General features: G+C 38.2%; 7 protein-coding genes and 1 long non-coding RNA gene across 30 annotated transcripts in view; 2 read left to right on the forward strand and 6 right to left on the reverse strand.

Annotated features, from left to right (window-relative positions):
* alpha-Man-Ia (alpha-Mannosidase class I a) overlaps positions 1-27,063 on the reverse strand; it is a 611,213-nt gene that overhangs the window by 92,978 nt on the left and 491,172 nt on the right. The gene's annotated exons all lie outside the window — the stretch shown is intronic.
* LOC143174892 (uncharacterized) lies at positions 1,605-2,951 on the forward strand. Its single transcript, XR_012999383.1, has 3 exons — positions 1,605-1,725; positions 2,626-2,692; positions 2,819-2,951. It is a non-coding gene; the product is annotated as an uncharacterized LOC143174892 (long non-coding RNA).
* Positions 1,743-4,635, reverse strand: LOC143174885 (uncharacterized). 2 transcript variants are annotated; one of them, XM_076370639.1, is made up of 9 exons: positions 4,450-4,635; positions 4,214-4,333; positions 3,978-4,095; positions 3,427-3,673; positions 3,095-3,193; positions 2,906-2,996; positions 2,679-2,824; positions 2,303-2,435; positions 1,743-2,231 (listed from the first exon to the last, which is right to left on the reverse strand). In XM_076370639.1, the coding sequence occupies exons 1-9, from the start codon at positions 4,588-4,590 to the stop codon at positions 2,181-2,183; spliced, it is 1,146 nt and encodes a 381-aa protein (XP_076226754.1). In that variant the 5' UTR covers positions 4,591-4,635; the 3' UTR covers positions 1,743-2,180. The 2 variants fall into 2 exon arrangements, 1 of the variants encoding a protein (XP_076226754.1); XR_012999368.1 differs by lacking the exon at positions 1,743-2,231 and having other exon boundaries at positions 2,309-2,435; positions 2,584-2,824.
* Positions 5,338-13,034, reverse strand: LOC143174887 (uncharacterized). 9 transcript variants are annotated; one of them, XM_076370647.1, is made up of 9 exons: positions 12,344-13,034; positions 8,610-8,729; positions 8,374-8,491; positions 7,246-7,492; positions 6,942-7,040; positions 6,721-6,811; positions 6,495-6,640; positions 6,127-6,259; positions 5,338-6,057 (listed from the first exon to the last, which is right to left on the reverse strand). In XM_076370647.1, the coding sequence occupies exons 1-9, from the start codon at positions 12,362-12,364 to the stop codon at positions 6,007-6,009; spliced, it is 1,026 nt and encodes a 341-aa protein (XP_076226762.1). In that variant the 5' UTR covers positions 12,365-13,034; the 3' UTR covers positions 5,338-6,006. The 9 variants fall into 9 exon arrangements, with proteins under 9 accessions (XP_076226762.1, XP_076226761.1, XP_076226759.1 ...); XM_076370646.1 differs by lacking the exon at positions 12,344-13,034 and adding an exon at positions 9,977-10,012; XM_076370644.1 differs by lacking the exon at positions 12,344-13,034 and adding an exon at positions 9,815-9,970 and having other exon boundaries at positions 7,246-7,396.
* Positions 10,014-27,063, forward strand: part of LOC143174890 (uncharacterized) — a 42,285-nt gene continuing 25,235 nt past the window's right edge. For 5 of the 9 annotated variants that reach the window (XR_012999369.1, XR_012999370.1, XR_012999371.1 and 2 more), the window contains exons 1-3: positions 10,017-10,366; positions 13,504-13,578; positions 25,355-25,483. Coding sequence is in view for 3 of the 9 variants with exons in the window: in XM_076370657.1 (XP_076226772.1) it covers positions 10,350-10,366; positions 13,504-13,578; positions 25,355-25,483; positions 26,436-26,484 (270 nt within the window). In the remaining 6 variants the exon portion in view is untranslated. Of the gene's footprint in view, positions 10,367-13,503; positions 13,579-24,852; positions 25,082-25,354; positions 25,489-26,435; positions 26,785-27,063 lie in introns of those variants that run through there. The other 4 variants (XM_076370657.1, XM_076370658.1, XM_076370656.1 and 1 more) reach the window with 4 other exon arrangements.
* LOC143174883 (uncharacterized) lies at positions 13,592-16,960 on the reverse strand. Of its 3 annotated transcripts, XM_076370634.1 has the most exons (9): positions 16,805-16,960; positions 16,402-16,521; positions 16,171-16,288; positions 15,659-15,905; positions 15,007-15,105; positions 14,782-14,872; positions 14,543-14,688; positions 14,032-14,164; positions 13,592-13,962 (listed from the first exon to the last, which is right to left on the reverse strand). In XM_076370634.1, the coding sequence occupies exons 1-9, from the start codon at positions 16,943-16,945 to the stop codon at positions 13,912-13,914; spliced, it is 1,146 nt and encodes a 381-aa protein (XP_076226749.1). In that variant the 5' UTR covers positions 16,946-16,960; the 3' UTR covers positions 13,592-13,911. The 3 variants fall into 3 exon arrangements, 2 of the variants coding, with proteins under 2 accessions (XP_076226749.1, XP_076226750.1); XM_076370635.1 differs by lacking the exon at positions 16,402-16,521; XR_012999367.1 differs by lacking the exon at positions 13,592-13,962 and having other exon boundaries at positions 14,105-14,164; positions 14,543-14,621.
* LOC143174888 (uncharacterized) lies at positions 17,752-19,176 on the reverse strand. Of its 2 annotated transcripts, XM_076370652.1 has the most exons (4): positions 18,950-19,176; positions 18,711-18,856; positions 18,136-18,268; positions 17,752-18,065 (listed from the first exon to the last, which is right to left on the reverse strand). In XM_076370652.1, exons 1-4 carry the CDS (start codon positions 19,103-19,105, stop codon positions 18,015-18,017), a joined length of 486 nt encoding a protein of 161 aa, XP_076226767.1. In that variant the 5' UTR covers positions 19,106-19,176; the 3' UTR covers positions 17,752-18,014. The 2 variants fall into 2 exon arrangements, with proteins under 2 accessions (XP_076226767.1, XP_076226768.1); XM_076370653.1 differs by lacking the exon at positions 18,950-19,176 and having other exon boundaries at positions 17,760-18,065; positions 18,711-18,836.
* LOC143174882 (uncharacterized) lies at positions 20,093-24,632 on the reverse strand. 3 transcript variants are annotated; one of them, XM_076370632.1, is made up of 9 exons: positions 24,482-24,632; positions 24,113-24,232; positions 23,915-24,032; positions 23,352-23,568; positions 22,650-22,748; positions 22,428-22,518; positions 22,188-22,333; positions 21,623-21,755; positions 20,093-21,553 (listed from the first exon to the last, which is right to left on the reverse strand). In XM_076370632.1, exons 1-9 carry the CDS (start codon positions 24,620-24,622, stop codon positions 21,503-21,505), a joined length of 1,116 nt encoding a protein of 371 aa, XP_076226747.1. In that variant the 5' UTR covers positions 24,623-24,632; the 3' UTR covers positions 20,093-21,502. The 3 variants fall into 3 exon arrangements, with proteins under 3 accessions (XP_076226747.1, XP_076226746.1, XP_076226748.1); XM_076370631.1 differs by having other exon boundaries at positions 20,097-21,553; positions 23,352-23,598; XM_076370633.1 differs by lacking the exon at positions 24,482-24,632 and adding an exon at positions 24,316-24,348 and having other exon boundaries at positions 20,098-21,553; positions 23,352-23,598.

Consider the following 27,063-nt stretch of genomic DNA (forward strand, 5'->3'; position numbering starts at 1 on the left):
TCTCCAGGAGCAACAGAAACGTCTGTTGCGCGTAGAAAATAATTTGGTCATATTGTTTTTTTTTACAAAAGTATCAGAAAGAAGCAAAATTATAGTGATACTTATACGGTGTAAGTTCACGGCGAACGAAAAAACAACCATTAGTTACGCCACTAAGTAGGAGACGACCACTCCTCTCGCAATGACGTAGCCGAGGCTTTGTCATCGAATGTTGAATGTTCCCAATCGTTCAGAACAGAAAGGCGCGGACCAGCAACACAAATAATGAAATATTCGTTCAAATATTGCCGCCATGTCCGAATGGAAGTACCAACTTAAGCGCTTTTTGGTGCAAGTTTACGGCTGGCCGGATGTCGATTGGTTTCGATTGAATGCACTTAGTTCCGTTGTCAACTGCCGTGCGTATTCGGTAACTAGATGAATAAATAGACGTTAGAAGTTACGCTACTGTTTATATCCATGACAATACCAGGACGAAACTACTACTGTCCTATCGATGCGTATAAATACTGTGTGAATGGAGATTTATATATCTTGCATGAAAAATTCCAAGTTTTTTTTCATCAAATCGTTGATGAAAATCTCGCAGATAAATATTATTCTAATCATACCTGACGATTTCGTACAATCCGCACAAGTGTAAACAGAAAACTGAGAAGATGCTTCAGTGCACGGTAACCGCCAATAAACCAAACAATGTAGTCACTGGAGAATTCACGCATACCGAATAAGTCCTGTATTCTTAATAGTCACTCTGTATGATTGGGACTGTTATGTAGGGTGTGCGAGAGATTAAGGGGTGAATGAAGAATGTTTATAACCAAGCGATAGGAGAGTAGGGCATGCAAGAGATTAGGGTGCAAATGAAAAGTGTTTATGATCGAGCGATGGGGATCGAGTGACTGAGAAGAATGTTTAGGACCGAGTGACGGATCTTGAGAGATCGAGGTACGAATGAAGAGTGTTTCCAGGATCGAATGTTAAAGACTGTGTGAGTGAGAGAGTGAGTGCAAGAGAAAGATACAGTAAGTGGGAATGAAATAAGATGCATGAAGGCATCGAAAAGGGGGCAGACTGCGACAAGCGTTGGAACAGTCAAGAAGTATTGAAAGTGTATTAAAACCCAGAGAGTATTGCTTATTACACCTCTCCTACACAGAACACACATTGAAAATCCTACAGTTATAAGCCCACGGAGTTGTCACGGTAAGATGTTCTCGGTGTATTCTTACCCACTGAAATCATTATTTAACGCTTCTAATGTTGTGTATGCTTTGCATGAAACGCTTCACTTAAAACCATATGAAAACAGTACCGTAAGGATGTAATTGATTTCTAGATGTAACGGTTACGTGTGCAACGAACTCTCGCGCTCGTTGTCACTGCGACGGAGGCCACGTGTTTTCGAATTCATTAGCGGGCATCTGATGTCAAAACAAAGGTATCGTAAAATGTATGTACATAAGCATCGGTGACATGAACGAGACTAACCTAATGAAATTTTCCGACGGGAATTCTACCATAATTATCCACGTTACCTGGAAAGTATTTTGTTTATGTCTCAAAGAGTCCAAATTACTAACGGAGTAACGTGGGTCACCGAAGCAACCTGAAAACTGAACGCGAAAAACCGGAAGGTGCTCGTTCCTCAAAGAAAAACAGGACCAGGAAAATTTTGCGATGGTCGACGTTCGTCAGGAACGGAAGCCAAAAGATTCGTTAAGTGTAAGTTTTGCAATTTGACTAAGCTGAAGTATCTGGAATAGTAAAAGCGGAGCCACAAAACTTGAAATGCATTTGGGAAATACTGCTCGATCTTAATGGCCTCCATTGATGGCGTACGATGTAAATTTTCATCGTGGCAGTAGCTCATACATATATATAATATCCGTAACTTGCACTGCACTATGATTTTTCATGAAAAGTTTATACAGAATCATTCCCTAGAATGCAATAAAGACAATGTCAATATTTCCATTCACGTCCTCAGTAGTTAAGCAATTACATGTACTTCTATTATACAGCGCATTTTGTTGTGCTGCAAACGTGTCTGTAGCTATAATCGTGATATCATCGGAACAAAACTTGCAAGTTTACAGTATGCAACTAAATAGTCATACACGATCACTCCGAATACTAATTCTCTGCAATTGCAGTCTCGAAGATTATTTCTAAATTTTCTACTGTACCGATAAAAGAACAGTGAAATATGAAAAAGACGAGCTCATCATCTGAAATGGGAGCACCATGAATTTCTAGATAGGGAGCGGCGGTTAATACAATATAAAACCAAAGAAGTTACCATCGAGAATCCTTCGTAACTCGGCACGAATAAACCGACAAAGTTAATCTGTACATCAGTTGACGTGTGCATCAACAGATATAATAAGAGTTTCTGTGCTTTTAGTGGGACGCAGTACCATAACGAATTGTATCTGTAAAAAAATTCCATTACTTATGTCATGAATATTCAAAACTCAATTTAGTTGTTCCACAAGTACTCTTAATTCCCTGATACAATTATTTCTCCTAACTATAATTAATCTGGAACAACCACTTGTTTCTCTCATTCCTATTACATACCTTCGTGAAGATTTTAATGGTACGTATAATTTGATTGGGCAGATTTCAAGATACGAACGCCAGAAATGTCAAGTGATTAAAGCCATGGAACTTACGTTTGATAGAAAAGGTTAGAACTTGCATTGGCCAGCTCTTGACCGCTGTGATTATTTATGAATATAATTATGACGTGTGCCATAACTATTACGAAAGATAACGTAATTTCTACTAACTCATCCATCTTCATCATCAACAGGCAAATCTGTTAGTAGATTGAAAATAGTTGGATCATATGACTTTTCATGGGAGAGCAGAAATGAAAGCGAACTTTCATGACACTTACACGGTATAAATTCACAGCAAAGGAAATTACAACTAACAGAATCGCTGGTGCATACGTAAGCAGAAGGTCATTCGACATGGCATTTGCGAACCTTCATTTCCGGACACATGGCGGACCAAATTGTACGTGGAAACCGATAATGATATATTAATAAAAATGTTGCCGTAATCTGTGGTTGAAAGTACCAACCTTTTTGCTTTTTGGTGGAGGTATATGGCTGGTGCGATGTTTATTGGTTTTGGTTCAATAAAAATGGCTCCGTTGTTGACTGCCGTTTTTATTCGATAACTAAATGAATAAACACGTGTTGAATACAACAACATTTTTAATGATCATAATGACTCAAGAACTAAACAACTAATTGCCTATTGATGTGTACACACTCAAAGTAATAAACACATCACGTTTCTATAGTTGTAAATGCATGTATTTAATAACTCGAAATGCTAAGAAAAATGTATGATCCCAATAGGAAGATTGAGCACATCCATTCCCCACGATGAAGATTATTTCGAGCATACCTGGCGATTTCGTACAAAGCACATAAGTAGAAACAGTAAACCGTGAAGGATCCTTCAGTGCAAGCTAGCGTGAAGACACCCAACGACGCCGTCATACCTGCGAGCACACTGATCAAATCAGTATTTTCGGTTTGTTCCTTGAAGTAGAATCCGAGAATTTGCAGGTAGTATACTTGGTGTTTGGAATGTAGGAATGCAGGTAGCAAAAGTATAGTAAACGCGAAAGAGGTTGCAACACATGACAAACCTGAAATGTGGACACACGTTGAATGACGCCGATGAAAGCAATTCTCAATATTCCGAAGAAGATTGTAAAATAAGACGTGAATTTTCACACCAGAAGTACCGGGGGGTTTGAAATGGACATTCAATTTGGTGGAAAATTATTATCAAAAGTCAGTCGAGACATCCTGGTGATTGTTCTTGAAGCAAAACAAAGTGGACATTTTAACTTTCCGACACTTTTAATGCAAAGATAATGTCTGACTTGTGTAGGTGAAATTATATTCCAATTATGGTGGGACCTAACGATGTTTGCTAAATATTTTTACCCAAATATATTAGAGCCACCGATTCCGTCTTTTTTATATAGTTGAATAATATTTTCCTTTCTGCCGGAACCGTCAACGTGTTGCAATGTTTTTCTATCGCTTCAATGAAACTTTTCGTCTGAAGTCACATGAAAAGATCACTATAAGTTTATAACAGTTAATGCGATACAATGGTTACGTGAAGAATTCTTAGGTTTCATCAACCATAAACAACGTTACATTATTGTTGAACTCACTAACGGGAAATTGATGATAAAACCAAGGTATCTCAAGAAAAACAATATAATTGGACACGTGAACGATAACATTTTAAGCAAATTGTCCAAAGTAATCTCTACATTTTTTATCGATGATACCTGAAAAGTATAGAATTTTACTGATACTTCTGCGGTAACTTAGTGAAAATCATTTCACGAAAAGCCTTAGTTCTTAAAGTGAAACACATTTCACTAGAAAATCAGACGCTCATTACCTGAACTATTGCACAACACAGGAAACACGCAAACACAAATGTTTTCCGGAGTTTGGATGCAGTTGATTGGCTGAAGGGCCAGAGGACAATGAAGCACAGCATAGAATAATAGACACGATAGTTCCGTTGAAATGTGTCCATCGCGCCATGAAGCTAGAAGACGTCTGCATAGAACAGCCATCGACTTCATCAACACCGCATCGGTACTTTATTTTATTCATGTCGCCACTTTTCACTGCTTTAGTTATTCAAAGAAGTAGCATTACAATTGGGTCGTTAGCTGGAGTTTCTCGTCATTAATCGATCGATTTAATTGTTCCGCATCAGCAAGAACAGAAATAATGCAAATTTTATCTAGATAATATCGCCGGTAGAAATTGTTTTCTTCTATTCCTACACCAATCCGCTTATTTCCATGTTAAAGCCTGTATTTCATCAGAGATTTCTCTGAAAGTCAATGCGTAGGTTTAATAGTGTGGGATGAACAGTTTGTTGTGTGTACGTGCGTAAGGATGACCAGGTCATATTGCGACGGACCGACGCCTGGATGTTTGGAAAATAGTGTAACTGCGTTTAGAGAATCTTCAGTGGCTGAAGGAATACGAGGAAGTGTGTCTGGAACCGAGCGACTGGGCCGTGAGAAAAGCGTGTACGTGACTGCGTAAATTTTGACTATGGACGGAAGATGCGAGTGAGAAGGGTGCAAGTGTAAGAAAGACAGTGCCAATGGGGAGAGTGCATTGAAAGCGAGTGGGAATGCGTGCGCGAGAGACATTTTGTGAGTGATACTCGAGCGAGACTTGTGGGGTGAGACTTTGTGTAATCGGCAAGCGAGCGTTTAGTAATCTGTATAGACATTGCGACTTGTAAGGGAATATTCTACACCATTAAGAACTCGTGCGGGATAGTTCCTACAATAGTAACATTCGTGTTTTCCAAGTAAACGTTTGTTACTTGTCTCCGTTATATTCCGTTCGGTATCGGGTATTCTAACTTTTAATATTACTACTGAAATCATTAGAAATTTTTTCTGATATGAAATCAGATCGAACACGACATTGTTCTTCTCGGAGACAGCTTTAGAAAAACATTATGGAAAATAATGTTCAACGTTAACGAAGAGAAGTTGAACCGCTGGCTTCGAGTTCGTTGAATGGTGGTACGCAGCCAGAGCTATCGGCTACGCAAGATGATATTTTGTCACAGATTTTGAATAATTGTGATGGGATAGTAGTATTGACTTTTTCATAAACGTCTTCAGCTGTTGAAAAAATAAATGCAATTCTTGTCTCAGAAACATGTACAACTGTTTGCAGTGTGTAGATCAACAAGTGCATAAGTATTTTAGTGATATAATTATGTTAACCAGATCGCAAAATACAACCCAATAAACGAAAGAAAAATATTGCACATAAGTATTCTAACATTATTGGAATGTTCGGACAAATTAGGTGTTCAGATCTTAACAATACTCGTCATCGGATTAAGTAACGATGTATTGTGGCGAAGTAGCCATACTAATCCCCTGTGATTATCGTCGAGACCATCGTGCCTCTTCTACTGTACCGAATAAATAACAGTGAAGTAGGAAAAAGACGAGCTCATCATCTGAAAGGAAGCTGCTTGAAACAATGATGGAGAATTATCATTAACAAGCCTATAAAAACGACCAGTTACCCTTGAGAATCCTTGGAAACTGGGAACGAATAGCCCAGCCAGATTAATCTGTACTTCAGCCGTTGTGTTCGTCAGTATAAATAACAAGACTTTCTGTGTCTTCAATGGTATGTAGTACCACAACGAGTCGTATCTATTCAACAATTCCATTATTTTCTTGTGCCATGAATGTTCGTAATAGAAGTTATCTGCTCCACAGTTGATCTTAAATGTCCGCGCAAGAATTATTTTATAAAAGGAAAATAATTAATTGCTCAGATTTTATAGTACATCGCATAGTTAGACTGTCAGTAGAGTTTGAAACCTTGTTCGGTTGATTGCAATATATGAACAACAGGTATACTATTTAAGCAAAATCGTGAACATACGTTTGATGGAAGAGCTGACCGCTAGATGTTACCAGTTTCTGGCCATCGTGATTAAACACAAACATGATGATGAAGTGAGACGCAACCATTACGATAGAAATCACGATTTCGTCTATTTTCTTCATCTCCAGGAGCAACAAAAAAATCTGTTGCGCATAGAAAATAATCTCGTCATATTGTATCTTACAGAAGTGTCAGAAAGAAGCAAAATTATAGTGACACTTACACGGTATAAGTTCACGGCGAACGAACAAACAACCATTAGCAGCGCCGCTAAATAGGAGACCACCACTCCTCTCGCAATGCCGTAGCCGAGCCTTTGTTATCGAAATTTTTAATGTTCCCGATCGTTCAGAACAGAAAGGCGTGGTCGAGCAATACAGGTAATAAAGCAATAATGAAATATTCGTTCAAATGTTGCCGCAATATCTGCATGAAAGTACCAACTTAAGCGCTTTTTGGTGCAAGTTTACGGCTGGCCGGATGTCGATTGGTTTCGATTGAATGCACTTAGCTCCGTTGTCAACTGCCGTGCGTATTCGGTAACTAGATGGATAAATATGCGTTAAAAGCTACGCTACTGTTTATATCGATGACAATACCAGGACGAAACTACTACTGTCCTATGGATGGGTATAAATACTGTATGAACGGTGATTTACATATATATCTTCCATGAAATATTCCAAGTTTTTTTTTTTCATCAAATCGTCGATGAAAATCTCGCAGATAAATATTATTCTAATCATACCTGACGATTTCGTACAATCCGCACAAGTATAAACAGAAAACTGAGAATGATGCTTCAGTGCACGCCACCGCTAATAAACCAAAGCATGTAGTCACTGCAGCGTTGAGGCATACCCAATCAGTCCTTCTGTTTTGTTCGACGAAATAGAATCCTAAGTTGTGAAGGTAGTAGAGTTGATGTTTCGAATGTAGGAAGGTGGGAACCACGAACATACAAAATGACATAAAGATTCCCGTACATGACATACCTAAAATTCGGACACATCATTCACTGGATGATATTATCGGAGGCAACTGTTAGTCTTTGGAATAACGTTATAATTTAACGAGCTGATTTCAAATATGTATATTAACACACCATGCGCGATGGCGTCGAATTATGTATGACTAATCTTTTTATTTTGCTAAATATTTGACAGAATCCCCTGATCCTAAAAATCTTCATTATGCACTTGCAAAAATCTTATTATAATCTGACTGTCAGTTTCAAGAATATTCAGTGTTTTTTGAAAAATGGATGTAAGCGATTGAATGTTTGAATGAATGCGCGCCGAATGAGTGAGAACGAATGGGATAGAGCGACAGGTGAAAGATGCGAAGGATTGGTGTATGAAGAATGAAAAAATGTGAGTGAGTGTTGTTAAATACGAGTGCCAGGAGAGAACGAGTGTCAGTTGTTAGTTGACCAGCGAAAAACAACGGAATAACGGGTCGAGAAGAGGTTGCGACATGGATTTTTTCAAACTTCACTGATTTTTGGTAAAGTGCCGGTAAAGCTCTATCTGTGACTCGCACAAAATGTGTTAATATAAGGTACAACCGATGGAGGACTGCATCAACAGTAGAAATACTGAACGAGTTAAAAATGTCACTTCGGAATACCATGTTTCACAGGTTTTGAAACTGTCGTTTTGCTAGAAATCATTAATCAAATTAATCGATATTCACGTGTAAATTAACATTCGCGAAAGGTTTCAGGGAAAACGCCCTAGTGAATGTTTGAAGAGAATCTGAACCAGACAGTTTAACTTTTCAGTGGTTCTACAGTTAACTTGACATTCGATTGTTACAGGTGGAATTATATTTAAATGATAGTTCCACAGGAATATCCACTGTGTAATATTTCTACCCAGATATATTAGAATCACATTCTTCGACTCTTCTATACGTTTCATTAATATCCTTAACTCGGTCGAATTTTTCAGCGTGTTGCAATCGTTTTCTATTGCGTGGATGAACGTTTCCAGCTAAAGTCACACGGAAAGAAAACTGCAAGATTATAACGGTTTACAGGATAGAATAATTATGTAAGAAATTCTCAGTTTATAATACAGCACAGATACAGTTGCGTGTTTTCGGACTCACTATCGAGAAATTGTAGATGAAACAAAGGTATCGCAATAAAAATAGTGCCATCGGACAGGTGAACGATAACATCCTAAGTAAATTGTCCAACGTAAGCTCTACATTTTGTATCGATGATACCTAAAACATATATATTTCATTTTCCTTGAAAACTTCCAATTGTCGGCTAGGCATTGTATTCTATTTAGTACGCGCATACTAAGGGATCCGAACATTAATTGTTCCATCACGGAACAAGGGGCCCCTTTCGGACACGGTTCTGGTTTATGACACGGGCGCAAACACGATCGAGCGTTCGCGACAGTTCATCCGGGGCCAGGCCTCGGCCTTTGTGCAGGTCAGCCTCTCATTTTCTGTCCCGTACAAAAATCGCCCCTGTCATAAACCAGACGAATTCTCGCGCAGCGGCGAGGATTACCCGCGGCCATGGGTGCGTGCCCGTACTTAGGTAGGCACGTGCACATGGGCCCACGTAACGGGTTTTCCTTCGCTGTCTCACCGAACGTACGCGCAACAGCGAGGACTACCCGCGGACAAGGGTGCGTACTCGCATCAGGGTACACCCTTGCACGTGCGTCAAGTAGCGAGACCTTCCCGCTGTTGCCAAATGCATTTTTTTTCCAAAACTTCGTCGACCTCTTGTTCCCACCCCGTCAACATCCCCTTCTAAACATCCGAAGGAGGGGTAAAAAAGTTGACTTGTGGGTGCAAGAGCTCCGACGAAGATCAGTCCACTTACTACAGTCGCACAAATTCAGTTCACTCATCACATTCGAAAAGAACAGTTCACGTACCGCATTCGAAAACTACTGTTCAAGTACCACATTCGAAGACTACAGTCACACGAAAGACTCGTTCACAACATCGTTCCGGATTCGAAGACTCGTTTACTAAAATCTCGACTCGAGCACAACGTAGCGCGAAGACGCGACCACTGCTCCACCGGCGGATCCAGGTGCCCAAGATTAATTTGGCGGGCATCACGCGTACGGTCAACGTAAAATCGCGAGACCATTCGAGTCGCGACCAAGCGTCGACCCGTCGATCGTAACACTAATGGATACTGACGGATAACCTATTTTGAACATATCACAAACTTCGATTGTGTACTGATTCTTTCAAAGGGACTTACTGAAAATTATGCCACTAAACGCCTAACTTTACTAATAAGAAGGTATTTCACTGAAATACTGAATTATCATCACCTGTACCACTATACAACAGAGAGTACACACAGAGTAGAATGTTCTCTGGATCTTCGACAAAGTTGACTGGTAAAAGGGCCAGAGACCAGTAATGCACAACATAGAATAATAGATGCCATAATTTTTTTGGAATGAAACCATGTTGCCACAGAAATGACTCACGTTTGTAGAGAACATCGATGGCATTGTCCGACTACACTTCACCGCCATACTTTATTCATGTTGTTAAAAGTTCACTGCCAACTTCTACTGTCTTAGTTATTCAAGCAAATAACGTTTCAATTGGATCAGGCTACAATATTCTCCTTTGAATTGATCAATTTAATTATCTGGCATTAAGATAATCGAAACGATTCAAAGCGAAAGAAACGATGAAAATTTAATTACGATAGTATAGCTGATGGAAGCAGTTCCCTTTTTTCTACTTTTTCTTTTACTTCCATGGAAATACGTGTATTTTTCTCAATCGGAGTGTTCAGGAATGAAGTGATTGGTGCCCAGAATACACAGTGAAGTCCAATGTTGAATGTGAACGATGTCTCTGAAGTCCACGTATGTTATCATTTTCGTAAAATCTATTTCGCGAGTGAATACGAATTTATCAAAACCATTTGGTCAGTTCTTTTCGTTATATTTGTACTCACTATTAAATATTTTCTAATTTCTAGTATACCTATTTAAATCGTTAGAATGATCGACAATTACTAGACATTAACATTCATACACGTAATACATATATTATCATTAAACCAGTTTACGTTGTGAAAGTGGAAAGTTTTATTAATTTTATACAGGAAGAACAGAAATTTCTACATTCAAATATCTTTACACGAGAGTTAGAATCACTTTGAGCCTCCGAACACTTCGTTGTTATAAGATTCTAAATTCGTAAGTACCGAGAAACTTTGTATACGATAAATATTGTAGTAGGTTCTGTGCTTTCTGGGTTCACTGTACTGGTACAAACGAAAGCAGACGAGAAGTTTTCAGTTGTTTTAGCAGCAGTTATCGAGTCCTGAAGTGACTGTTGAACGCGAGGTTCATATTTAAAACACGAACAATTTCATAGTAACAACCACGCTAATCATTCTTACACCTGAAAACGGAGGTAAAACTTCGAAACTGGATAGATCGCTTACTTGTATACATGGCAGAAGAAAATTCGCCCATACAGTATTATGTTAAGATAGCGAGACAGATGAATTTATTTAATTCGCCTTCCATTCGTTAGTAGGTGCGCAGCATCCTTGTGCTTGCATTACTATAGTGAATTTCATTTAAAGAGGCGTATTCAAACATGAATTGAAGCGATAAGAAGAATAATGTTTCTCTTTTTTAGTGCGGACTGTCGAAAGCCGAGAATGAACAAAACAGATTTCATTCAGTGTCAGTACTGCTTGATCATGAATTGCAATAATTTCAGATCGCTAATATTACGGAACAATAAGGCAGGCTAATAAAAAGGTTGTGTCAAGGAAAACGAAATATCATTCAAGTAAATGAAAATTAACATATTATGAAAATAATTACATAATGTTGCGTATGGTAATAAATTTTCAACAAATACAAATTTGAATTTAATTAATTTGAATTTTCAAGGGAAGAATTTGTTATATTAACAATTTGCGTTATGTCGCCAAGAGATAGACTATCTTAAAACATCAAAGACCGTTTTTGCGTTCAATTAGGGAGTTTCCAGGATGCTATATGCATTGTCGAATCACATCCGGTCAATACAGAAAAAAAGTCTAAGAAATTTTGAAAAAAAATTGCTGTTCGGAAGTCCAGTTACTATGTTTGATCCGTTCAGAGTAAAATAATCCATAGACCCATAGGCAATAGAGTTGATATTGCGGTTCCAGCACTGACGGTAGCAACACCGTCGAAACTACAGCACCGACTGCTGCACACGCCAAGCCTAGAATTCAGAATCATCGTTCACCGACCGATACCATTTCAAATAATTGAAAAATATTCCAAAATAAAGAACAAAATGAAATCATTAAAAGATTTTTACCCGAATACTAGTCTGAAAAATTGGAAATTCAATACTATTACTTATCGACCGGAATTTTGTGAAACTAGTGTTTATCGAGTCAATGAACATTTTATGAATTATGTTATTGTTCGCATATCGATTGATCGTGTTATTAACTCTTCATGCGTATGAAATATTTTGAAATTATTCCCTTCTATAAAATGAATCGAATACGTCGCCGGTATTAGCAAAGCTTTTCATTCCAGCAACCCGATCGGTAAAGTGTTAAGTCTACCTAAATACAGAAATTGCACTTTTAACATGTAACCACGTATAGGTCGTTATCAGTGGCAGGTTCCGTGAAGTATGCATACCGATAAAAATTGAAAGCATCCGCTAAATTCCCCTGTATATTTCATTAATATTATTATTTCAATCGGATCAGTCAGCATGGTGCAACCATTCTGTACGTTTTTAATGACGGACTTCAAGTAAAGTGACATGAAAACAAAACTGTAAGATTACAAAGGTTAACGGGGTACATTAGTTACCGAAGAAATATTGTAGTTCATGTCCACCTGAGGTACATTCGCATTTTATCGAACTCACTATCGAGAAATTGACGATGAATCCAAAGTACCGGGAAAAATACATCATCGGACACGTGTACGATAGCATCATTAGTAAATTGTCTAACGTGATGTTTACATTCCGTATCGACGTTACCTAGAAAATATATCATTATTTTCCGAATGCTCCGTTTCGCCATGCGACAGTGGTCGGATTTTGGTCGAGAATGTGGAACAAAAAGAAAACCACCTCAAACGGTATCGCCTATTATTATTGTTCCAGAGACTCTATTTTACTCATTAAACAACAGTTGGTATATACTTATCATCTCGTCGTAAAAATCAGATACTGTTGCTTTCGATAAAATTCATCGCCAGCCTTTCCTTGAAAAATCGAATTTTCCGTTTAAAAAGCATTTCCACCCGGAAACCAACTATTATCGCCTGTATCACTATACAGCTGAGCGTACACACAGAGCAACAGATTCTTTGTATCTTCGCTAGAGCTGACTGGTAAAAAGATCAGAGTCCAGTAAAGCACAAGGCGGAATAGTAAATGCTGTAGTTCCTTCGGAATACGTCTATCGCTGTCGAAGCCGAAGAACATGTATGGAAAGCACGCATAGCACCGTAAAACTATTCCTCGACCCAATATACCATTAATAACATTCTGCTTCTGCTATTAATGCAACGTGCCTCTGGTTTAGCTAAAAATTTATAATAATACCTCGAAATTACAGAGTTCCGCCAGAAATCAATTTGTCCCCGCACATTTCGTAGAATATCAATACAGAAAGTACGCGGTATATTAAATTTGGCAGTCTCCCGTTTTCGCGTTAAGAGACGAGTAGAATTTATTAGAATTTAAACGTATCATGCATCTTATAACTCGGCATGATCGTTAAAATAACAATGTAAAACTCTGCACGATATTCGTATAGTTCTTCATAATAACAGTACGCCTTCGCAGAATTATTTTCAAAAGTGACGCTTTCAATTTCATTTTCAATTTTAATATATACCCTCTTTACCGGGAAACGAACATATAAGTAAAAGTGCACATAAATAGATACAGACTTGTTTGTATTTATTTGTATATGATCAAATGATACTAAACAGATGTATTTTTTATTTTGTAACAGGTCGGGTGAAAACGAGGAAGAGATTCGATTGTGGGACGGAAGGGACGACAACATTGGCAAAAAAAATTCAAACGTGTAAGATATTCACGTAGAAAAAACGTATATTCCATTTTGCTCAGATACATTACTGTATTATTTATATGTTTGGCGAAACTATAAGATCTCATACAATACAATTTCGGCTAATCAACTGAAACGTTAAATTTTATAATCGCACAGATATCGTGAGATAGTATGCGCCGATCAGTACTCACGGTTCAATGTGTTCGGTGATTGCAAGAATGTAATGTTTTATCGGAAAGACGTTTTTCGAGATCACGGGTCGCAATTTGTAACGTTTGATGTCTTTGTATTTGTTCCGTTGATAGTCTATGATCACTAATGTCACGACTATCAGCTTTGAACGTTCTATTGCATCGAATAAAGAACAGTGAAATACGAGAAAGAAGAATTTATCATCTGAAAGAAACTATTATTGTATCTATGGCCAAAGATCTCTTTTAATAACTCATAAACGCGATGAATTACCATCATAAATCCTTCGTAACACGGAATAAATAAACCGGCTAGATTGAACTGCACAGCGGCCGAACTTTTCATCAGTACAAATAACAACATTTTTTGCGACTTCGGTGGTATAGAATACCACAGGGAGTTATACCTGTATCATTTAATATTGCCGTTATTATTAGCTCATCGTGTCAGCAGTAAATTATACAATATATTTGCGTGAACTCCTTAACGTAACATTTGTAAAACAGATTTGAAAGTAATTTTCCATCTACCATCGAAACGATAGAGATTCAAGCTTCCCAGGATCGATAGAAATGATTATCGACGTTAAAAATACTGGATACATCAAAATAAACTATTCCAGATTTTTCATTTCTCAACTGTCGAAATCTAAGAACAGGTTTCTACGAATATTTATCAGAAATATTCATTCGTTCCCGTGGAACTATAGCGAGTACTCTATCGGTCCTGGGGAAAACGTGGAAAAAGGAAACAGGTTTATGTTTACGAATGTGTGCGATCTTACACTTCATTAAAAACCTTAACACTGGTGTTCATCAATTTCTGACCGCTGCAATTATTCAAGAACATGATGATCACATGTACTAGAACAAATTCGAAAGAAATGATCAAGTTATCGATCCTATCCATCTCCAATGCCGCCAGAAACAACTGTCACACATCAAAAAGCAGAAGGCAGAGATTTATCGGGATTCGGTCATGGTTTCGTCTTAACGGTTAAATTTACTGTCGAGCAATACTTACACGATACAGATTCATGGAGAACGATACGACGACCACTAAAATCGCCAATAAATACGACATCATCATGTTGCCCGTGAGATTTTTGGCGACCCTTACGTTCGAGAGATTCAGAGTGTTTCAATGTGTTCACCATGAGCGGGCGACGGACGATTGAAACACGTAATAAATGTATAATGAAACCCGGACGAACAATGTTGCCGTAATATCTGAATGAAAATACCGTACTCAAGAGCCCGCTGGTGGATTTCTAGGCCCGGCTGTAGAACTATTGGTTCCGAGGAAGCCGACAGCGCTACGTCGTCGATTGTGTTTCGTATTCGGTAACTAGGAGAACATTAATGTTATTAACATATGCATCTATACAGCAGGATGACGAAAATTCTGAGGGCCAATAACGAAAACTCACTACTATTATGTTGTAGAAAATAAGTAATTCTTGCTTTACAAATCTGAATACATTGAAAGCGAGATAGGACTAAAGAGAGACTTCCGCGGAGAAAATATATGATGACATATTGACGAAACTAGGAAGAAAACTAATAGTCTAATAATATTGTCGTTGCAACGATTTATGCCCATATCGAGATAGTAGAAATCTTTTCATCTCGTCAACTCGATAACTCGAAAAAAATGTTATTGAAAGAGGCCGGTCTATTGATAAGTCAGTCTATCAACTGAAGGCCTACTTTTTTAATTGTCACTGTACATTATCAATGCCTCTAGAGAGGGACTTTTATTTACATATCAAAAAGGCAAAAGTAGAAATATTGCACGTGAACCAGATTGTAATACTCAAACAGACATATAAATGAAACGGAAAGAAGGAATAAAATACTTTCTGCAAAGTGAGAAGCCATGAACATTATTTGAAACGTACCTGGCTATTTCGAATAATCCACTCAAGTAGAAGGAAAATACAGCGAGCGAGGCTTCCGTACACGCCAACGTTAATAATCCGATCGTGCTTGCTAACAATAAATGTAAGCAAACCCAGTCGGTCTGCGTCGTTTGTTCAGGGTAAAAGAATCCATAGAATCGCAACCAATAAGGCTGATATTTCGGTTGTATCACTGATGGGAGTATAGTTGTCGAAGTGATGAGAAGGATTCCTGTACACGACAGGCCTAGAATTTCGAATCATCTTTCACCGACGACTACCATTTAAAATAACTCTGGCGCGTAATATAATCCTTCAAAGATTTAGACGCAAGCTTTAATCCATAGCGAAAATTTTAAGTCTACCTGAACAGAGAAATTCAATTTCTTATATCTTAACACGTATAGGTGGTTGTTAGCAAAACGTCACACAAACTTAATACTGAATTTATATGCAGGGAAATGTACATCAGTGGCAGCAACTCCTGGAAGACACCCGCGGAATATTCTTACCCACAAATAATAGAATCATCCGCTTCGACTCATCTACGTATTTCATAAATATTCTCGTTTCCGGCGGATTTTTCAGCATGACGAAATCGTTCTGCAGGTCTCGGAAGAACGACCTCAGCTAAAATCACACGACAAGAATACTGTCAAATTATAACGGTTCGCCGGGTATAGTAATCAAATCAGAAATCCGTAGTTCCTTTCCGAGATACGTATGTGTATTTTCACACTCACTACCGGGAAATTGGCGACGAAACCAAGATATCGTAAAAAATACAACATCATCGGAAAAGTGTACGATAGCATCATTAGTAAATTTTCCAACGTGATGTCAACATTTCGTATAGACATTACCTGGGAAATATATCATTACTTTTCAAATGCTTCGTTTCGAGAACTGAAAATAATCTTTTCGGACGGAAAAGCGGGACAATAAAAAATGAAACTAAAAATCTACTATCGTATTCTACTGCTGCACAAGCTTTATCTTGCGCAGTGTACATTGAATGAGAAACAATTCCTATTCCACTACGAACTTTATTCAGATACCGATGATCCCAATATAGTTTAGTTTTATCAGGAAAAGTGTAATTATTTGTGCCAAAAAGATTTCCACACGAAATCGAACTTGTATCACCTGTATCACGATACAGCAGAGTATGAACAGACAAAAGCAGATTCTCTGAATCTTCATTAGAGTAGACTGGCTAAAAGGCCAGAGTCCCGTAACGCACATCAAAGAATAATAGACTCCGTAATTCTGTTGGAATACGTCCATCACGAACGAAACTCAAGGATGTGTGTACAGGGCAGCCGTAGTATCCTGGAACTACACTTCGGCCCAATATATTATTCACGCTCTTGTTCTTCAATGCCAATACTCTTCTCCTATATCTAAAAATTTAATACGACCTTTACCGATGACAACTTCCGCTAGGAATAAATTTACTTCTCTTGTGCGGTTCTCAGAGCACGAAAAGGAATCTTTTTGCAACGCAGGTATATACATTCACGTGTGTATATTAGATTGGCAGCCACCATTTTTAATGTTACAGAAGGGGAAGAACTGTCCGCCATGTAGGTTATTGTCAGACTCGTTGGGGACATCGCGCGAAAGTACTTACGACTATATCCTTACTTTTGTTTCGACTGCGATGTGTTTATAACGACGGGTGCTTATCGAAGTGATGATTCAAGACCGTGCACGATGCATGTGTTTCTTTTAGTAATGTCAATGAGAGCTCGCAACATTACTTTCATGAGTGACGCTTTAATTCAATATTTCTGATTTGAACAGTTACATTCAATACCGAAAAACGAACGTATAATTTCCGGAACGGAAAATTGAGTGAAAGTGGCTGTATAATTCTTCATAGAAAATCCAAACACATTAACCGTGCGTGTTTTATTTTTCAAAAGTTCGGGTAAAAGGACGAAGTCAGCGATCGAGTGTCGCGTAAATATGTCGACCCATTCTTTCCCGAGAAGACGAACTGATGGTTTTCCGAAGTTAGAAAGCCACGCAAGGTAATTGAAGGATGTGCGGATGGGTAAATTACCAAGTAGAAATTATTCCAGGTGAGAAGTGGATGGTCTATTTTATTCCAATACATTCAGATTCGTCACTTATATGTTCACATAAACTACAGTAATTCTTATGAACTCACAAGTCCCTTCGAATCTATACAGTACAGTCCCCGTAACTTCAGCAGCGCTCCAAATTTTATAATTCCGAAGATATTTCGAGGGACTACCCACAGATCAGTGCTTGTAACCCAATGTGAAAGACATTTCGGGATTTGAAAATCGTGACTTGTAACGTTCAAAAATCATCATTCCTGGATATTCTATTGCATCGAATAAATAACAGTGAAATACGAGAAAGAGGAATTTATCATCTGAAACAAAAATTCCCAGTATCTTGGACGAAAGATCGGTTTTAAATTAGACGTAAACCTGACGAATTACCATCGTGAAGCCTGCGTAACACGGAACGAATAAACCAGCCAGACTTATCTGCACTCCGTATAAGCACTTCATGAGCAGAAATAACAACATTTTTTGCGACTTTGCTGGTAAGCGATACCACATGGAGTTGTATCTACGCAATTTAAAAATGCCGTTATTACCTAAACACCTCAGAAGTATATATATTGTAACAGAATTAGTCGCAGTTTCCTGTATACATTTCAAACAACTTAAAACACGTACAATATAACATTAATTTCAAACATTAAAATTGCAAATAGTTCTCGATATATCATTGATACGATTTGTTTTCATCTTTCCTCCGATCGATAGTAGAGATTCGAATACTCGCCCAAACTATCGGACATCACAAAATGGATTTATTTATGGATTTATTTTCTACTTCTAAGTTTTTAAAATCATAGAATACGTTCGTACGACAAGTGGTTCAAAATATTCATTTCTTTCTGTGGAGCTGCAGAGAGAGTACTGTCGGTTCTGAGTAAATCGTGGAAAAACAAAATAGATCACTTTTGGTCGTGTCCTCCTAAAGCCAACCAAAAGCCAGTTCTTACATTTCATCGGAAACCTTAGCGCTGGTGCTCATCAATTTTTGGGGGCTGTAATTATTCAAGAAAATGATGATCACATGTACTAGAAAAATTTCGAAAGAAATGATCACGTTATCGATCCTATCCATCTTCACAACCGCCAGAAAGAACTGTCACATACCAAATAGTAGAAGGCAGAGATTTATCAGACTTCGGTCATGGTTTCATCTTAACTGTTAGATTTACTGTCGTTCAATACTCACGCGATACAGATTCACGGCAAATGAAATGACTGCCACTAAAATCGCTACTAAATACGATATCGTTTGGTTCTTCGTGAAAATCGTGGCAAACCTTACGTTCGAGAGGTTCAAGTTGTTCCAATATATTAACGACAATCGGACGAAGGCCGAAAACATGAAATAAAAGCATAATGAAATATAGGACAATAATTTTGCTATAATATCCGAATGAAAGGACCATACTCGAGAATACGCTGGTGCAATTCTACACTCGGTCGTAGAACGATCTGTTTCGAGATGTTTGGTATTGCGACATCGTCGATTGCGTTTCGTATTCGGTAACTAGGTGAACATTAGTTATTACTATGATAAGAAATCAGTAATTGTAGGAACACGCGAGAACATTCAATCGGAAAGAATAAGTATATTAATTCCTGCGAAATGAAAATTAGTCCGAATATACCTCAGAATATCGAATAATGCACACAGGTACAGTGAAAAGAAGGCCAGCGATCCTTCCGAACACGCCAACGTTAATACTCCGATCGTGGTTGCCAGTACTAAATGTACACAAACCCAACTGGTCTGTTTGGTCGGTTCGGAGTAAAAGAATCCATAGAATCGTAGCCAGTAAGGCTGATATTTTGGTTGTAGCACTGATGGGAGCAGAACTGTCGAAACGAGCAGAAGGATTCCTGTACACGACAGGCCTAAAATTGCGAATCACTTTTCTCCGACAGCTGCTATTTGAAATAACTCTGACACGTAATATAATCCTCCAAAGATTTATACACAAGATTTAATTCATATCGAAAATTTTAAATCTACCTGAACAGGGAAATTCAATTTCTTATATCTTAACACGTATAGGTGGTTGTTAGCGAAACGTCGCACAAAGTTAATACTGAATTTATATGCAGGGAAATGTATATCAGTGGCAGCAGCCCCTGGAATACGCCAGTGGAATATTCTTACCTAGAAATAGTAAAATTATCTGCTTCGACTCGTTTGCGCGTTTCTTAAATATTTGCAATTCCGTCGGATCCTTCAATGTGATAATATCATTTTGTACGTTTTGAAAGATCATCCGTTGCTAAAATCATATAAGAAGGTAATCATGGTGTTACAATAAGTCACAGAATACAGTAATTGTATCAAAAATTCTGAGTTTCTGGAACGGAACTGAAACATGTGTGGACAGAGTACCCGTAGCATCGTCAAAGTACACCTCAGTCTAATATATTATTTATCCGTCTGCCTTGATATTCCACCGTATTACGTTGGCAGTATCTATAATATCCTGAACAGATAGAAATCCGCATAGAAACAACAGATTTGTCACACACACTCGCTGTCATATAAAAAATGGAAGAGTATATTATACATTAAACTGCAGCTGGCATCTTTCACCTGAAAATTCTTATCATACCTTTCTCAGAACGTTCGACTACTGTTGGATACCAGCCTGCTGTGACACATAGTTATACAAACATGTTTGCTTCTGTGACAGTCATCCTCGCAATAGTTATCCTTTCCCTAAATATTTCCTATTTTTCCGCTGTTTCTATCTTATCTTCAGCCGCCTAAAACTCTCACCTCCTACTGACTCATCCATGTACCTTGATCCTCGAGTTATCCGTACCCCTTGAACTCCGAATCATTCTCGCCCAATCTCATCCTCACTAATCCTATTTTTTCTTTTAAAAAGGACTAAATTGACCCTGCGAGCAGACTTGGTTGAGCACTGTCAAACCGTAACCATCAAAATTAGATCTTAGTCGTATACACAGTGTAAAAGGCGACCTCGCCACACGTCGAAAACCTTTATAATAAAACCTCCCTTGAAAATAACTAAGTGTTGCACTCACTTCCACGACTGGGAACACAACACTACATCTTGTGTCTCAGCTGCTGTTTGTTATCTTGTGTGACTGTCATATGTTACAATGATGGTACGATTTTATAATATTATGAGAAACAGTGAGGTTTCTATTCTAATTTTCAATTTCTTCATTGACAAGAATTCTTATAATTGCGGCAATATCGATTCGAACGATAAATGCTTTATATTTATGTGGGATGAATGGTTCGTTGTGCGTGCGTGCGAAGAGTGTTTGGAACCGAGTGACTGAAGCGTGAGAAAAGCGTGTACGTGACTGCGTGAATGTTGACTATGGACGAAAGATGCGAGCGAGAAGGGTGCAAGGGTGAGAAAGACAGAGCGAATGGGGGTGTATGTTAAAAGCGAGGCGTTAGTGCGAGATTTTGTGAGCGGACTTTGCGTAATCTGCCAGCGAGCCTTTGGGGATCTGTAAAGATCAGAAACAAACGTTCGGGGACGAAAAATGGCTGTTGTATTTCTTTCGGATGTATAACCACGTTATTTACATATCTACAGAAATGATGGTAATTCTGACTTATAAGCGCACAGACACATTGAAACAGCACGTACAAATAACTGTTCGCAGAAAGACATTTTGGAGATTATAGTTTTTAACGTGCAACGCTCGTTGCCTCTGTACTTCCCATGGTGTTTTGCGATCACTACAGTCACGACTATCATTTTTAAACAGTCTACTGCATGGAATAAATGACAGTGAAATACGAGAAGGAAGAACTCATCATCTGAAACAGAAACTTCTAGTATCTTGGACCGAGGAACGCTTTTAGTGAGACGTGAACGCGATGAATTACCATCGTAAAGCCTTCGTAACATGGAACGAATAAACCAGACAGGCTGAACTGCAGATCGATCGAACTTCTCATCAGTATGAATAACAACATTTTTTGTGCCTCCAGTGGTACACGATACCACAAGGAGTTGTATCTGTATCATATAAGATTATCATTATTACCACTTTATCATAAAGTGGAGTAGCATAATTATTCGCAATTCTATATACACATTCTAACGAATTCCTACACGAAATATTCACTGAACCGATTTGAAATTGCGAATAATCCTTAATCTACCGTCGAATCGATTGGATTTCGATTTCCTCGGAATGGACAGTAGAAATGTTTAGTGTCGCACTAGAACTACGGGACACTTTAAAACGATCTACTTCAGATTTGCCATTTCTCGACTTTCGATATCGCAAAAGAGGCTTTTAATGGAAGAATGATTAAACACATTTGTTCCTTTCTGTGGACGCTATGTTGAAAATTCTGCCGATTCTGAGACAAACGTGGAGTAAAAGGAATAGATCGTTTTCGTTGCACGGTAGTTCTACCGGCGAGCATAAACGTGCAATCTTACGTTTCAATGAACAGCTGGTGGTTGGCGTTTATCAATATCTGTCCGCTGTAATTACTCAAGAACATGATGATCGCATGCACTATAACGAGTTCAAAAGAAATGAACACGTTACCGAACGCATCCATCTCCAACACCCCCAGACATAACTGTCACATACCAAAAAGCAGAAGGACAGTGATTTACCGGGATTCGTTCGCGGTTTCGTCGTAACGGTTAAATTCGCTGTTGAGTAATACTTACACAATACAGATTCACGGCGAATGAAACGATAACTACCATAATCGCCACTAAATACGACAAAGTCAGGTTCTCCGCCATTTCCACGGCGGTCCTTACGTTGGAGAGGTTCAGAGTGTTGCAGTATGTTCACGACAATCGGATGGACCATTGAAACACGGAATGAAAATATAATGAAATATGGACGAACAGCTTTGGTATAATATCTGTTTGAAAATACCGTACTTGAGAGCACTCTGGTGAATTTCCACGCTTGAATGTAAAACTATTGGTTTAGGACAAGGTGACATTACCACGTTGTCGACTGCGGTTCGTATCCGATAACTAGAAGAGAATTAGCCTTATTGACACGTACGCACGATGAAAATAAATAACTTAACGTTAAATTACTACCAAGTAACGATATTTTTATAGAAAATAAAAATATAAAATACTCTAAAATACTGCTCTGATGCCGATGCCGTGAAAAATGTCAACCGAGTACGTGGCAATATTATCGTCGAAACAGTTCATGTCCATACCGTAACGATAGAAATCTTTTCAAATTTCCAAGTCGATCTTGATATTAACGTAAATCACTCGACGAAGGTTTATATCTCAATTGAAATTTGATCAACACTACGTTAGAAATGGCTGTAGTTCATTCGATTATGTCGAAATGAATGGCTATTGAAAATTTCTCGTTAGTTTAATAAAAGTTAGTATAATTTAGTGTGCCTAGGCCAAAATATAACACTATTTTCCTATTATATCTGTATATTTTATAGCAGAAAGGTTGTATTCTGCTATCGAATTAGGAGAATCACTAGCGAACGAAATTATAATATTGTATTAGAGAACGTGTACCATAAATATGATTCCAGCGGGAAGAATAGTTTAAATAAATTCCTGCAAAGTGAATGGTTATTAAGGTTCTTTTGAACGTACCTCGTAATTTTCAATAATCCGCACAAGTAGAAGGACATGACTGCGAGCGATGCTTCAGTGCATGCTAACGTTAAGCAACCAATCGTGCTGGCACATGTGAGATACACGCAGAGACAATCACTTTGTATGCCTCGTTCAGACATGAAGAATCCAAGCAGTTGTAGGGCATATAACTGATATTTCGATTGTAGTATGGTTGGAGCTAACAATGAGAAACCTATGCAAACGATTGCTGTACTCGACAGGCCTAGAATTCGACACCGCAATTCATTAAGCAATGCTAATTGAAACATACAAAAATAGTGAATATATTAATCCATTCGTAAAGTGCAAGAGATACTTGAAATCCACTACTACTTTATCGTTTCTGTAACTAGAAAATAGAGAATGTGAAATCCATTACTTTGATGCATCTGATAATTCCGCTGCACTCGGCCGTAAGAATTACTATTTTATATGTTTCGAGAATGCAGTAGCTAGTTAAGAATTCCATTAATTGTATATTCCATTCGGACAGTGTAAGTTTTCGATGGTTTTATGGAAAGTGTGTAGACGTAAATTACCCAGAAATATATAAACCACGCGCTTCGATTGTTCTACATGTCTCATTAGGATTTCCGCTTCGTTCGGATCCTTTAGTGTGTCGTAATCATTTTGCATCTTATCCATGACAGACCTCACCTAAGGTCACATGGAAAGAAAGGTCCGAGATTGGTCTCGCGATTTCCCGGAAGAAAACGGTTACGCGACGTCGAACTTACTGTCGGGAAGTTGACGATAAAGCCGAGATATCGCACAGCGTACGCCAGTAGTGGAAAGGAGTATGATAACATCTGGAGCAATCTTTTCAACGTGATGTCTACATTCATGATCAAGAATACCTGAAAAATGCATCATCGATTCTAGAATGTAGCGAATCTTTGGTGCAATAGCAAAGGAAAGCTGTATAAATCACTGCACATACAAGTGTAGCATTGCATCCAGCAAGACACTGTTTTGAAACACGCCGAACGAGTGATGGAAGTTTGAAATTTGTTCGTAATACGTGGCCAGAGAATAACGACTCCCGATGTCAATTTTAGACAGCAACTGGTGTCGATATTTCTTTATCGTCAGAGAATTTTTCTCACCTGAATTGCTATACAGCTGAGTATACAGATAGAGTAACAGATCCTCTGCACTGTCGGTAAAATAGATTGGTGGTAGGGCCAAAGCCCAGTGTAGGTCATGACGGAATAATAGACACCGTAATTCCTCCACAATGCGTGCATCGTCAGTGCTGCGCAACGTCTGCACGGAAAGTCGGAGCTACCTTGCAACTACGCCTTAGCGCAATATATTATTCATACCATTATGGGCTTCTCCCAATATCCTGTCGACTTGTAGAAATTCACTGTAACACTTCTGCATTATAGATATTTTTCCGGAATAAATCAATATTGTTTTACGCGCAAAGCAACGTAGATAGAAAAGGAATAAACTAATATCGTTCTAAGCGCTCAAGTTAATTCAGGAAACAAGACTGAAAGAAAACGTTTGAAATATAAATTATGAAAATACGAATGACTAAACAGGTTCTTCTTATTCCGAGTTCTTTCTCGTGCAGGAAACAAACAGTATCTCCTGTCTTGGTAGCAAATTTTTCAGCCGCAGTAAACGGAAACGATCGAGGGATCGTGCAGGCGACAATTCCAGTACCTGCACGAGTTTTGTGCAATAGTGTATTAAAAGTAATGGTTTATTAAAAGCAAAGCTTTCTCGGAATACCGTTAACTTGCTCATTCACTGTCTGTGTAGGAGTAATTAAGGATTTTTTGGAAGTCTTAACTGTAAAGTTGATTTGAGAAGATCGTTAACGCTAATTTAATACAATAGTTTAATGAACATTTTCCTTTTCTGGAGGATATACGGGCGAATAATCACCGTGAATATTAACAATCCGGTGGATCAGCTATCTATTACTATGTTACTGAAATTAAATCTGCATTTTTTGTGTTTTTCAGGCTTGATGAAAACACTAAAGGAGCACTGCAATATAAAATGAATCGAAACACATCGAAACATATGAGATTCACAGGAAAAAGTAACGAATGGAAGTATTCAGAGGAAAATATCACGGGAAATATATTCAGGTACGAAACATTTCACGTTTTACCGATTCTTTGATTATATATAATTGACTGCGATACACATAAAATACGGCTGTGATTACTAAATATTCTTAATAATTTCTCATGTATGGAAATTTATCATTTATTCCTTGTCTTCTATACATTCATACATGTTATAAACATTAAACCGCTTATGATTTATTCGATTCTGTACTTCGTTCGACAGCGTACAATAGTTCAGACACCTATTTCTGTCGCAGCAGTGAATTATATTTGAGGAGATTTCTGCTTATCGTGCACGTCAGATGGTGAAAATCTTTTAGCTACAAAGTCGAATTCCTTTGCGTACGATGCACTTGTTTCCCGAAAATATTCGGTCACCTCCGAGACACGGACCGGGGAACGAGACGATCTCAAATTGCGCGCTCCCTCGAAATTGCTTTCGGCGAACGTGCGACGTTCTTCGAACCTGTCGCCGATCCGGGTACTTATCCGCCGGTGGAAATTCGATTGGTACGCAACCCTTCCTAATCTTGAAACTATTTCGTTAAAGACGTCTTCGCGTTCTGCCCCCGCAGCCGGAAATCTTAATGGAAAGCGGAACAAGCGCGAACCGTTCCCAACATTCATTCTGCAGCGACACAACGCGAACAGATCAGTAACCAGTGAGTTACGCGCGAACTCTATCTCCAGATTATAAATACAAACTTTCAAGATAAAAAGAAATACATTCACTGTACAATGTAATTCGAATGCAATACCGATAATCGGAAATAACGTTTTACCTTTTTCTTTAGAAAATTGAGTTGTCACTGCTGACAAGTATTATTCGCGCATTATTGTCCGGTATTTTGTTAGTTAAGATGTAATCATTGTCAAACCAATTTTTTAATGTGGGATTTTATGTGTTCGGTGATACGTGTATCAATTTTCGACCAACTCAGTGAAAATATATTTCGTTATTTGTACTAAGTAGGTGTGTGACCAGTCTCTGGACCTTAATTAGAACGGATCAGACGTAGAAAAGAATGACTCACCGAATCGTCGTTAGGACAGTAAGGTTGGAGTTCTTTGACAGACATTATTGAATAATAGGTACGCTGGTATTCTCAAAACACCTGCGTTTCGTTCGACGTGGGGAACGTCTAAACGGAAATTATATGGCACTGTCCAATCACCTTTAAGCCATACGTTATTTATGCTGTTTCGTTTCCGTTCCAGAATATGGTTTACCATATTTCGCTTTAATTTTCGCATATTCGCATATTCGAAAATGTTACGAAATATTCGAAGAATTCCTTTCCTTAATTTAGTCACGTTATTCGGCATTTTTTCTATCCGTTTCTCCTTATCTGTACCATTATCGGACATGTTCGACCAAAACGCGTTACATAGAAAGTAACTAGCCAACTAAGAAAATCATTACTACCGTACGTGCTTATAATTCTTCGGTAATATACGCGTAAATGATTAAAATACAGTGAATTCTACGGAAGTATCAAGTTAGAGACATTAACTACTCATAATGAACTACGCTTCAACTGAAAAGAAGTTCTCTATTTGTTAATATATCATTTCTAATTATCGGTGCCTCTGAATGC

Source organism: Nomia melanderi, chromosome 9 (assembly GCF_051020985.1).
Source record: "Nomia melanderi isolate GNS246 chromosome 9, iyNomMela1, whole genome shotgun sequence".
In the NCBI taxonomy this organism is placed as follows: Eukaryota; Metazoa; Arthropoda; class Insecta; order Hymenoptera; family Halictidae; genus Nomia; species Nomia melanderi.

Bases quoted from the DNA above. Each gene is read 5' to 3' on its own strand.
- LOC143174885 (XM_076370639.1), bottom strand. From the start codon at position 4,590: ATGGACACATTTCAACGGAACTATCGTGTCTATTATTCTATGCTGTGC. The intron at 4,334-4,449 runs GTAATGAGCGTC...TATACTTTTCAG, and splicing joins TGTGTTGTGCAATAGTTCAG to GTATCATCGATAAAAAATGT. The intron at 4,096-4,213 runs GTGAGTTCAACA...ATGTGACTTCAG, and splicing joins TTATCATCAATTTCCCGTTA to ACGAAAAGTTTCATTGAAGC.
- LOC143174887 (XM_076370642.1), bottom strand. From the start codon at position 9,955: ATGGTTTCATTCCAAAAAAATTATGGCATCTATTATTCTATGTTGTGC. The intron at 6,641-6,720 runs GTAAGTGTCACT...TATGCGCAACAG, and splicing joins TCGCCGTGAACTTATACCGT to ATTTTTTTGTTGCTCCTGGA. The intron at 6,260-6,494 runs GTATGTTCACGA...ATTGTTGAATAG, and splicing joins GGTCAGCTCTTCCATCAAAC to ATACGACTCGTTGTGGTACT.
- LOC143174883 (XM_076370634.1), bottom strand. From the start codon at position 16,945: ATGGACGTATTCCAACAGAATTACGGAGTCTATTATTCTTTGATGTGC. The intron at 16,522-16,804 runs GTGATACAAGTT...TATATTTCCCAG, and splicing joins TCTGCTGTATCGTGATACAG to GTAATGTCTATACGAAATGT. The intron at 15,906-16,170 runs GTAAGAATATTC...TCGAAATTCTAG, and splicing joins GATGATTCTATTATTTGTGG to GCCTGTCGTGTACAGGAATC.
- LOC143174888 (XM_076370652.1), bottom strand. From the start codon at position 19,105: ATGTTTTCGGCCTTCGTCCGATTGTCGTTAATATATTGGAACAACTTG. The intron at 18,269-18,710 runs GTAAGAACTGGC...TAAATTGCGTAG, and splicing joins GCTAAGGTTTCCGATGAAAT to ATACAACTCCATGTGGTATC. The intron at 18,066-18,135 runs GTAATTCGTCAG...TTTTTGTTTCAG, and splicing joins GTTACGCAGGCTTCACGATG to ATGATAAATTCCTCTTTCTC.
- LOC143174882 (XM_076370631.1), bottom strand. From the start codon at position 24,622: ATGCACGCATTGTGGAGGAATTACGGTGTCTATTATTCCGTCATGACC. The intron at 24,033-24,112 runs GTAAGTTCGACG...ATGTGACCTTAG, and splicing joins TTATCGTCAACTTCCCGACA to GTGAGGTCTGTCATGGATAA. The intron at 21,756-22,187 runs GTAAGATTGCAC...TATATGATACAG, and splicing joins CACCAGCTGTTCATTGAAAC to ATACAACTCCTTGTGGTATC.